General features: G+C 39.8%; 1 protein-coding gene across 10 annotated transcripts in view; it reads left to right on the top strand.

The window, feature by feature from the left end:
* The window catches only part of dachd (dachshund d), a 106,136-nt gene that overhangs the window by 63,469 nt on the left and 29,969 nt on the right, over positions 1 to 12,698 (top strand). For all 10 annotated transcript variants that reach the window (XM_081367494.1, XM_081367490.1, XM_081367498.1 and 7 more), the window contains 2 exons: positions 11,032 to 11,204; positions 11,520 to 11,655. In XM_081367494.1, the coding sequence (XP_081223620.1) occupies positions 11,032 to 11,204; positions 11,520 to 11,655 (309 nt within the window). The remainder of the gene's footprint in view (positions 1 to 11,031; positions 11,205 to 11,519; positions 11,656 to 12,698) is intronic.

The raw sequence follows: 12,698 nt of genomic DNA, 5'->3' as shown, positions 1-12,698 counted from the left end.
CTTTCAGCCTTTAATTGCAACATAAATTAGGTTTTTAAGTGAAATAGACAGTGTTTTCCATTCCCGTCTCCCAGCGAATTCCCTCACTGCTCTGGATCATTACTGCATTAAAACGGAAAGGTCATTTCGCCAGAGAACCGAGAGAGTGATATCGCATCGGGGTGTTTTAAAAGAGTGCCAGAGAAAACACACAACTGTGAAAATACACTCTTAGCGGCGGTGCTCTGCTGACTTCTGCCTTCCTGAGCCTCGTGATTGGCTCTAATGGTTTTGGGCTGTGAATGCCTATTATGTCCTGCTCACAGGCGCTTTTTGCAGCTGGAGTCCAGAGTCTGAAATCATTTGACAGATATAGGGATGACTTTAGAGCAGAGGAACTCAGTTAAACACTCTAGACTGGGGTGGACAATGTCATGAGCAGGAAGTGAGCATATTAAAACAGCTGCTCTTGCTATGAGGTTTTATTTAGAGACACTTGCTTACATGAAAGTGCAATTATTTTTCTAAATGTCACTAGGGGCAACACCACCGATAACAATAATCATCATCATCATACAAATTATTATTATTAAGATATTAAGTGTGTGTCCAATTTGTATAAGGACATGGGTATTACACTGGTATTACAACGTAAACCTAGTTTCTGAGGACATTTCCTGAGTCCTCGTAATTAAAATGGCTTAAAAAATATACTAAACAATGGTTTATTAAAAATGTAAAAATGCATAAAGTTTTCTTGGGTAGGGTTAGTGTAAGGGGATATAATATACAGTTTGTACAGGATAAAAAACATTACTCCTATGGAATGTCCTAATAATCATAGGTGCACCAACATGCCAAAGTTGCCACTTCAAGGGTATTCCCAGCATTGCTATGTTGTTGATGGTTGCTTGGTAGTTGCTTCTACTTTTTTATATATATATATATAAATACTCTATTCCCCCAATGATATATATTCTGATTGAGATTCTCAGTTTAGAGCAGAATAGATTTAGTCTGAAGTAGAGACAGGCTGATATTAAGTGTGTGAAGGACATTGTACTCTTCTCCGGATTTGTTGATGTTGATGCAAATTGGATGGGCTAATGTTTCTTCTGCATTAAATATTCAGCTCAATAACTCTCGCCGGCTTGCATCACTATTATTAATTACAAAAACAAGGAGAAAAACAGTCAGCCAGTTAAAATTGGAGCCAAATAGCCAAACAGCCTAAGCGAGAGAGGAGGTGGTGAACGTGATTAAGCTTAGCGCTCGCTTCCCTTTTGATTCTTCCCCAGCATTTTTTCAAGGAGGTGGGGGGTTCCCTTCTCTTACAATGTGGATTGTTCCATTGACTCACAGGAAACGGCACAATTCAAGATCACAACCAAGCAAAACATGTGCCTGGAAGACAAGCAAACAGTGATCCGTTCTCTCGCATTGAATAGACCTGAACCAAAACCAACACCTGCCCTTTTCAGCATGATGAATTGTTTGATTTATTTTCATTCATTTTTCTTTCTTTCTTTCCCGTGTTGTGACTCATGCATTTGCTGCCTTCAGGTTAAGAAATGGAAGGAGGTGAAAAGAATCCCTCTCTTGGTGGCCACTGGGTGCCATTTTGCATCTGATTCCTTGCCACGGCAACGTTAATGGACCTTAAATCCTCTCCGTAATTAGATGGGGGAATTGTGTGTATCACCAACCAGATGATGCTGCCATAATGAAATAAGCGACAAACTTTCAGGCATGTATGTGTGCACGTGCTTGTGTGGGTTTCTCTGATTTAGCGAGTTAGCGTGCTCAGACCTGGCCCAGATCTGGCGTTTAGCATTTTGGGGGACGTGGGGGAGCGCAAACCTGTCACGTCAGGGCCGGTGACAGGTGTCTATGTTAGGGACAGAATTGAAAGTGATGGGGGGAGATGATGGGTGGGCTTCCCACCATCGATGAGGTCAGGCCGCTAATTCCGCCAGGCTTCTTCTGGCAGAGGAGGCCAGCACTCAAGAGATGGATCTGTAGAGAGACCGCAGCTGTAAGCGTGGAGGAGCTAATTGGTCCTTATCTTGCTGTCCCATTCATCTTCATTTTTTACCAATTACCGAGCATTATCTGTGTTCTCGGTTGGATATGGGAGTTAATCCTTTTTGGTTAAGCTGCTAGTGCAGCTTGCAAATTTCCATTGGTGGAGCGGGTGAAAGAGTCAGAGCGAAAAAACAAACTCGGGAAACTTCTCATCATTGTACACAGGAAGGAATCGATTGGAAATGACATCACGGGAGGGAAAGGAAAAAAAACAGCGGGGAGGAGGGGAATCAATTATTGGTGTTATAATTCAAGCTCTTGTTTGCAAACGTTGCAGTGCCATTGATTAAGTTGTTTTCATTGCACTTGCCATTATTGACTTGTTAAAACCATATTTTCTTCTCATCGGTGGTTTCACATGTGCAACCAATCAACCGGTGGTGTTTCAAATCTTGTACTAATTACTCAAAATGTATAAATTTGTCCGCAGAATTACCCTTTTCGATGCATGATTGCATGAGATGAAGAATCACTTCAAAGGGGAATGAACCGTCTCTGAAGCAGTCTTATTATGCACTTAACCATATGGATAAGCTTCCAAACACATTAATAACAGTAAAAGACTCGTGCCTCTTATTGTACTTGTTACACTGTCAAGAGCGATCTCGTCATAAATTCAATGCATCACTGCGTCAAGCACTCGGCGCTTTTAACTGACACAGAGGAAGTCGGTGGCAGTGCGATATCTTTCTGATGAGCGCTGTCACATTTCCTCAACACCTATCAAAAAACATAGACCCTAAACCCATTGTCTTTACAGCATGCACATCCATCATGCATCGGGGCCGTGTCGCGTCTTTATAATCAGCCAGCTTGTACATTGAGCCCTCATTTAGCATAAAGCGTTCGTGCTCAATGCCGGGCCTCTTAAAATAGCTCCCCATAGAGGACGGATTGAGTGAGCAATGCCTCCTGCTCTTTGATAGGGATCTGTTTGGTCACACACAGCACCAGCTGTCATCTCAGCCTCGACTGCTGTGATTTAATTAGTCTGTTTATGTCCTTTCTAATAATAAATCCCACACTGTGGAAGGACAAATCCAACAAGGGTTGCGCTTTGTTTTTCAATCTGCCGGCCTCGCACTGCTAAACGTGGCAAGGCAACGGCAAACAGCAGAAAGTTTTGCTTAAATCGAGTCTGTCCGTTTGACTTCCACTTTTCTTCTTTCTCTCTTTTCTCATGCCTCCATCTAAGTCAGGGTGAAATGGTTAGAACTAATCCTTTTTTTGAAATAAATTATGTCATGGATAAAAATGAAATGATATTCTTTTTCTCTATTTACATTAAAAAGTGGATTTTCTTATCATAATGTTTTCTGGGACTATTTTTCACTGAATGAACACAAGATAGGAAATAGACTTCATTTGATTATGCAAATGAAACTCAGCAATTTGTTTGAATCATAATTCAAATGTCCACATGGCATTTTTCATATATTCAAATTCTTTACTAAAACGATATGTAAATAAAATGTGTTCTATGCATTTGACTAATATGAATGATGATTCATTTAAACTTTATCAGAGTTTTGAATCAATTGATTGAACTGATTCAAGGAATTTAACTTAATGGCGTTTTGCGTTTTGTTTTTGCTGAAGTTTCAATCAGAAACATTCTTGCTATTCGTGAGACACGTGAAGCTAGTTTAATGACATTCTCTTCAGGAAACTTACTGGATAAATAAAAGTGCAATAAAATCATCATCATATTCATGATGTTGCTTAAATTAAATCACCACGAATACAGTATGAAAATGTGATATATTGCCCAGAAGTCTGCTGAGTGAAAAACCAGCCCGCAGCTAAACAGTGAAAACATGTTCACTTCCTAGCCACATCTGAGTCGCATCGGCAGAATTCAGGGCGATGATTCATTCCTTATTACTCTCTGACTGAGTTCCACCATAGGCATTTAGCATTGCAGATAGCAAGTTTCTTCAAATCCGCCTCACCTCTGTCAGTTTACATTGTTGAATGCTGTTTTGTCTCGCCTCAAACATCAGCAGGGCTGTTCACGGGAAGGCAGGAAGCATTGGTAATAGCTCTGAGACCGGGATGAGAACCAGGGCTGAGTTTACAGAGACACGCAGCCTCTCCTGGGCATTCGTTTCTGAGTGCCTCTATTAGTGTGTTGTGCTCCTGGGAAGCAGGTGACAGATAAGTGGAGAGCGTCACACATTTTAATAGAATTTCAAAAAGATAACTCGATAATCACTTACTTTTTTAATGAAGTCGAATTGCTTGTTTTAATTCCGGTTGCATCGACAGTTAAGCATCAGCATAAAATTGAATATGCATGATTTTGGAAGAGGGGGAGGGGGAGAGGGGGGGGGGTGTAAAAATGTGCAAAGCGCTGGTGTACACAAATGCCTACAACTGCAGAAACAGATTACAAAATGGGAATTGATTAAACATTATTTCTGTAATGATCCGTATCATGCTCTATCATTTCTGAAAAGCAGTACAGCTCTACATTACTGCAGTGAGCGTAGCCGGCATAAACGTGGCACATGTTCATGCAGATATTTGTGTCTGCGGAGTGAATGAAATAAATAAGTAGCCGGTTTACTTGTCGGGCCTCATCAACATTAAAGCTCGTTCTTCATTAATAGGATGAATTAATTTGGAGCCGTTTGATTCAGTTGTGAGACGTGGTGCATTGCCCGTCCCTCTTTACTAATCTCTGTCAGGTTGCATTTATAAGTGGAATTGAGTGACCTTTGGAGGCAAAGATAGGGATGAAGAGATCTGCGCAATTTGAAAAGACAATGTCACATGGTGTAAATGTGATACATGTAATAAATGACATTCAACCTTTCACACACGATAAGCTTCTGGGGTCCATAATGCGAAAGTTGCGTGCGCTTTGACTGCTTCGAATATTCCTCCGATAGGTCATCTCACTGCACTCAATTACGAGAGAGAAACAAACCAGCGTGTGATGCGTAACCGCCGTGCCTTATGATGACAGAGAGGATGTGCTGCAATCGGAATATTGCCATGATTATTGCAGTTATAATAACATTGCAGCAATTAGAACATGAGAAATGAAGGCGCAGCCATTATCACTCACTGGTATCAATCATGCCTGGAGCCCCATTAACCCCAACCAGACTAGTGATCCTACTCTGGGTCAGGCTTCTTGCCAGAACAAATCATCCCACTGCCTCAAGTTACAGAAAGTAGCCCGCATTTAGGCTTCGTAGTACAAGAATCTGTGCTTTTCTTAGTGACCCAGAGGAAATTTGAGTGCGTAAAGGTTGCTTTATTAAAGCTTAAAAGAGTTCTCGGTTATGTTTGGCTTGTGTCAGATGTTTCCACTAAATGTCTTTATATAAAAGGAAATAATCACAAATATAGACACAATATAGAGCTAAATCAGAATTTTTACTTTCTCTCCATGTAATCTCAAATTGCTGGACAAATATATGTATATACAAATCTCAATATATCACTCTGTTTTTATTTATTTAATTAAAAATTAAAACAGTTTTAGTTTTATATTTTATGAATAAAAATATCATTAAATATTTTTTTTTATTTTATTATATCATGTTATTAATTTATTTTATTTTACTTTCTCTCCATGTGATCTCTCATTGCTGGACAAATGGACAAACTTTCTGTCTCTTGTGAAACACAAACAATAATATTTTGAAGAATGTTACAACTGTAATGAGGTCAATGTGCTCCAAAACAACACTGGACCGCATTGATTTATGTTGTATGCATACAAATTTTTTTTTTCATAAAAAAAAAAAAAGTCATACAGGTTTGACACGCATAAGGATGAGTAAATAATGACATTATTTCCATTTGGGGTGAACTATCCTTCTAAGCACATTCAATAAGACCAAAGCGGCATGACAAACATAACAAATCTCCTTTCACAATGAATTTCAGAATCACGCAAAGATGCAGCCTCTGCAACGTGATGCTAATTTTGTAATTAGAACAGATGATGCAAGAGGCTGTCTTATCCCCTGGAAAGCCGTCTCATGGACCCCTGCACTGTGTGATTGATAACACCGTTCGATACATTTCATTTCAGAGTCCAAGTCAAATGACAACTGCTTGCCATTGACCAAAAGCAATCTTTTTAAACGGGACCCTTTGCTCAGTAACTGATGAAAATGATTCCCCCCACCCCTCCTCTGGCTGGGTGTCACAGTCCCTCAGGGAGGGGGGTTATTGATTGGACTTGAATATATTGTACCCATCTGCTGGTAATGTTCGCTCCCTTATGCTTTCCCTAAACCAGCAGTAGTTTATGGAGACTGATACAAGACACATTTAAGCTGGACCTAATTCAAATCGAAATTGGGTGTGCTTTCAGTGATGTGTCCTGAAGCCTGTGTCTGGGCATCTCGTAACATGCAGGTAATTGTGTTAACCACACCACAAGATCACAGTTAATATGTGGTGCCAACTGTGGTGCTAACCCATAGCCTTGTCATTTGCGTTTATTATTATTATTATTTTATTTATTTGTTTGTTTATGTATTTGTTTATTATTTTATTTTAATTTTAATTTTATTCCAGCATGATCAAAATCAAAATATATATATATATATATATATCTTTTTTTTTTTTTATAAATATCATGTTGTTTTTATTTATTGGTCATTTCTAAGCCATTTAGATTTACATAAAAACACTTCAATAATATAATTCTATATCAAAATCAGAACCTATATCATACGTTTGCTAGCGGCCAGCTTGCATAAACAGGTAGTGACCAAAAGCACTCCATCATATGCCAAGAACTGCTGCTGGGTCTTTATCCTCCTGAAGGAAGAATAAATAAATAAATAAATAATAAAATAGTACTGTCTGTCTCCTCCGTAATCCCTACCACATGTTTGCTTTGATGGTTGTGGGGGGTTGTGGGTCTGCGTAATTATGCTACCTCATCAAACCAGAGATGTTTTGTTGCCATTATTTTTTACACTCACAAGTGTGTAATAGATGTTTTTCTTTAACCTCTGTTTCTTATTAAGCATTCTCACTTCAGAGTGAGTATAGTAAATCCTTATTTTACACTGGGATGCAGTTTCTCTGTTCTTGTGGCTTAAGATCACATCACATTCTCAAGCATCTGGGGGTGTTTTTAGCGCTCTGTGATTGTTGGTGATAGTGTACAGGTCTGTTTCTTTTTTTATTATCATTTTGGGGGAGGATATTAACAAATTCAAGATGTTATTTTTTATGATTAGCATTAAGATTATAAACAGGAAGAAAAGACTTTAAAGTTTTTCTCAATGACACAGAAAGACCGTGGGTGGCTACTTCAAAGTGAAATACCTTCCTCTAACGGGCCTTAATGAGTTACAGCGTTTAACAGCCTTGACTAGCTATGCCTTCTGGGAAAAAGAAAACAATCTATACCCTTACCATAGAAGCATGTCTGTTTATGAAGGACCTATGTGTTTATTTCCAGTAACATCTTCTCTACACAGATGGAGCTCTGTTTTTTTTTTTACGGTTGAAGGTCCTTTGTAATAGCCAGAATGAGTTTATGAGTAGCCGGATATATTTTTACAATTAAAATGAAATATGAGAATGAGAAACCTGTGGCAAAAGCCTTGACAGTTTTAGGGAATTGCAAAAATAACAATCTGCCATTCTGAAACGCCAACCATTTAAATTGTTATCCTGATTCAACAGCTACTTCAAAAGGCGTATGATTTTGGCCCTCAAATCAAAGGGACGAGCACAAGAACGTCTGTTTAGATAAGAGCATTTACAACACACTGCTCCGTCGCGTTGTGCTCGCAAACAAAGATGGATAGGCCAGAAACAAGTCATTTAATTAGCGCTGGAACCCCCGTCTCCGACTCTGCAGCCAATTACACATTCCAACGGCATCTGCAGGTCCTATTTCACGGGAGGAAAGCAAATCTTCCCTGGCTGGGCTTCATACAGTACATCTTTTCTCTTCCATTTAAGAGAAGGTAAATAGCAGAGATGGACAGCTTCATTAGACAGCATCTGAGGAGCAGGCAGGGCGGATTGTCGCTTAAATAGTGGGCTTTTACTGGAGGGCTAACCGGCGACCTCAGATCAATTACAGCTGACATTATTGTTTGTCGTGAGCTCTTCCAGGATAGAGGAGTAGAGGCAGAACAAGCCCTGGCTCTGCTGAAAATGTAATTTTCCTCCTCTTTTGCTTTCATTCCACAAACAATAAATCACTCAGTTGAAGAGATAATAAAGTGCCAAGTAGGAGCTGGTTTAATTTTTGTCAAGGGAAAGCTTCCTCCCTCACAGGATAATGCAGGTTGCTAGTGCTTTGAAAGCCAGCTTTCACCAGACAATAGCTGCTTCAGTCTGTCTCTTTAGGGCTCTTTTTTCTTTTTTAAGGGCCACTGGAATCAAAGTTCATCTGTTTGACGATAAATATCTCAGGTCCTAATTCATGCAAATTTCAGCAGTTTATTGCTGTTTTGATATTTGATCATTTTTGATAAGTTTGATAAGTTTTCTGTGATGGGTAGGGTTAGGAGTTAGGAGATTATACAGTGAAAAATCATTTGAATACTATTAAATCTATTGAATACATACTCATAATGATAGCAATACCAGTGCCAAATCTAAATGTCTGAGAGGCCTTCCAGGAGTGCTGATATTTTATGAATAAATATAATGAAAATGATTATATATGACAATATTTATTATGAAGAAGATTTTATTATTGACCCATGTACAAGTAGAATACAGGCATATTCTAATAAGAGATAAGTATATTTATCTCATTTCTAAATGTAGCCTCAGGAATAAAGTTTGAATTGATGGAACACAAATAATTTGCGTTTATATATAAAAAAGTGTTTATATCCTGAAGCAAGTATAAGTTGCAGAGATGTTTTAAATTTTCATTGGTTTTGTCCTTGGAATTTAATCCATAATCTGGAACACAATAGAAAAAAGTGTCTTTATTAAATAAAAAAATCTTTATTGACAAGGTAAATTAACAGTGTCCAAAGGGGTTTTGTTTTGAGACAGATTTGTTGAAAACTACAAAAGAAGAAAAACAGTTGATGAACAATGCGTCTGCTTCATCAGACACCCATAGTTCATTGCCTTTCAGTCTGTCTGAAAAGCCTTGGTGGACATCTTTTAGCTTGTATCATGTTTTCTTATGGTTTTCAATAGGCCATTATGGCTGAAACATCACTTAAGGATGGCGGAACATGAAAGGAGGTGGGATGGAGGGAGAGAGGGAGAGAGATTAGGCCCCCGAGAGCAGTCTGCTACTGTAAGCCCGTAGTCGCTCTCAGTTCTGCTTTGTGGAAGTCGGTCAACACAACAGACATCATTCACCGCCAGGCTGATAAAGGACGCCCGTTTAAATGACAAAAGCAAAGTCATATCAGACTTTAATACGTTTCTCTCCTCTCTTGTAAATGTTGATTTCCTGAAATCCAGTCAGATCTTCTTGAGCGAATCACAAAGGCGCGCCGGCACTCAATCCGGCTCTCGAAAGCTTTGAAAGGTAGATACGTGCATGAATGCCTCTCTCAATTTGTTTCGGCGTGGCGCTGTAAGTATCCTGCAATCACACGCTGGCGCCGTGGCAGGTTTTAATTGAGTCCGGTCCTGCGAGTGGTAATTGATTCAGACTCGGCACTCGAGGAGAGACGCCTTTACAAGGTGCTGCTTGGCCTCTGGTTCTTTTAATCTCAGCCTCCTTTTTAATGTCAGGGAATGTGTTTTCCCTGTGCATCTGCTGGTCATCTTTCTTATGGAAATGCACAATGCTTCACCGAAGAGCGTTCACACTGAAGGGACCCCCTCCATCCTCCCCTTTTTTTTTTCTGATGTAGACTGTCTCACAGCCCTTGGCCACTGATATTTCGCACAAAAACAACTCACTGGATTATCCCTCTGTGTCTCCTGTTACCTTGAGCCAGGCGATATCGGGGAAGTGTGGGATGGAGCACGGGGCCGCCCGCTCGATCGGATCCACTGCGAACGCTCAAGTTTTCTTTCAAGCGCTCGAGTGGTGCCTTTGACCGCCCGAGACTGAAATTTCTCTCAGTTACTTTTGATCCTTTAGTTCAAAGTCAGGAGTGGGAGTGAGTGGGTCTTTAGTTCAGGGACACACACTAGGCTGTGACCTTATTTGTGTGCATATGTCCTTTGAAAAAGCGGGACAGCTTCCTTTCTACCCATTTAATCACTGTCTAAGAATGTAGCACAGTTCGCATTAGTTTTATATATGAGTTTAACAGTACAATCACATGTCCTCATGCAGGATCTGGTTTGCCTCATCAAAATACTTTGAATGTCTTAATTATTTCAATCCTGTGTAACTATCAAGGACTTGAAAAAATGACGTTATAAATGCACTCCGTTATACAAGTAATGGAGTTTCTGGCACAAATACTCGTAATTAGCTTGTAGGCATCTCATGATACACACTTAGTTTTAATTGGCTCATTTTTGCTCATTTTAACTAATGCCTTTCATGTTTGCCTTCTTTTTCCACAGATATTTTGAATGCATTTACTATTAATGGTGAAATATTTCCATAATTTTTCCCTTTCCCAACATAATAAAGATTAGTTTAAATCTCACAATTATTAGGTTATTATGACTGTAATCACCAGAACGCTATATATTATTAACAGCGATATGTATTATTAAAAACAAAAGTGAATATTTATGTTTCTAATAACCATAATGGCTTGAAAATATGCCGCAAATTATTTTTTTTTGTCGTCAATAGCTTTAACATAATACACTATCTAATGTGACGATTATTATTTAATGAATATTTACTCTGTAAGCCACGCCGCTCGCACAATAGGTCACGTGTGAATAATTCATTGCGTTTCTCCTTTAAATCTTCCTCTCTTCTTCAGCAGTACGCTTTCTTTTCTGTCGCACACGCGTCTTCCATTTGCACACAACTTAATGCCAGAAATGATTAATTAATCAGCTACTTTCCCCTCTCATCTTCAGGCTTGGAACTGCCGTTTATGATGATGCCCCACCCCCTGATCCCTGTCAGCCTGCCTCCCGCATCCGTCACCATGGCGATGAGTCAGATGAACCACCTCAGCACCATCGCCAATATGGCCGCCGCAGCACAGGGACAGAGTGCCCCATCCCGAATGGTGACATCAGTGATTAAGGTAACCCACAGCGCCGTTCTCTCATTGTGTCGTGCACATCTCTCATCAGCCATTGGGGGAAGGTGGAGGGGGCTGGGTGGTGCGCGATCCGTGCTTTCATACGGCATTGCAGGGAACAGTCTGTCAGACAATAGCCTGGGAAGAGAGCAAGGAAAGGATGCAGAGAAGGGGAAGGAGGGGGGGGGGGCGGTGCCTCAAAAAAAGCAAGAAAAAAAAAGCATGGACGCTTGTGTGTCCATAGAGGTGTGTTGCTGAAAAGAATGTGTCATGTAATGGCCGCCCTGGCTGTGTTTGTTTTTCCTGTTGGCTGTGCAGGAACGGGTCCCCGACAGTCCCTCCCCTGCCCCCTCTCTGGAAGACGGCAGGAGGCCGGGGAGCCGTCCCTCATCCCAGCGCAGCAGCAGCGTCTCCAGCTCTCCCGCGCACACGGAGAGCTCCTCCGACAGAATGCGTATGTTCACCTCATAAATCTCTCTCCCACTCTCTTTGTCTCTCAATTTCTCTCCCTCGTCTTTTCCAGCGTCTCCGCACACAGGCGCACATACATTCAAGAGCTGCTAAATACCGCACTAAAAGTGCCTCTTGTTAAGAGCGTAGCACACGTGCGCCCCTTCCCGCTTTCTGTTGTTTTCAACAGATTGGCAAAGAGATATTAACTATCTTTAAGTTTGGTTCTGTCTCATGTTGTGCAAAGACAGACCTCAAATGTTTTCATCATTAGCTGTGTCATAAAATAAAAACCATGTCCTTAATCACTGAGAGAGCCTGTATGTATGTTTCTCATCATCTCTGAAATATGCTACCATGTTTTATGATGTTATTCTGGAAGCGGTGTCTTAACGAGTAAGTGCTTATTTTGATTAAAAACTTATTTGAGCTCCAAAAGTTACATTGAAAAGCTGGGGTTTGAACCTGGAAATACGTTGTTAAAATGGTTAAAGAATTTATGAACAGAGACCTTATAAGGCATTTAGACACAAAATAAGACTGCTCAATTCAAAATCAAATCATTAAATGTGTGACATTGATCAGGTGAACAACTTTGTACCGATGGTCAGATGTTCTTGCTTCCATTAAAGCTCAAGATGCTCTTTGGATCATCACAGATCATGTGAACTCAAATCAACATAATCAGATTTTACACAAACTCGTGGAGTTCATGCAGCTCCATCTCTCTTGTTGTTAAAGCAAAACCCATTATTTAATGAATTGGTCATTTTTTTCATTAATTTTTGTAATGAAAATGTTTTATTAAATTATAAAAATGCTAAATCCTTTTCACTAGTGATCTCAGACTTTAGGAACCCATTGAATGTTTGAATTTATGTATTTCAACCAGTGAATCTAGTGAATCGCAGGTTTTTGTAATAAGGCCTTTTTATTCATAAACAGAATAATTTTTTTTTTTTTTACTTAAGTTCTGTCACCTCATCTCAGATGTTAGAGAGAATTGCACTGAGAATTGCACACGCCAGGCAGAGTGGCAAATGTGAT

This window comes from Scardinius erythrophthalmus (genome assembly GCF_964197995.2).
Source record: "Scardinius erythrophthalmus genome assembly, chromosome: 6".
Classification (NCBI taxonomy): Eukaryota; Metazoa; Chordata; class Actinopteri; order Cypriniformes; family Leuciscidae; genus Scardinius; species Scardinius erythrophthalmus.
This window is presented reverse-complemented; position numbering and strand designations above follow the sequence as displayed.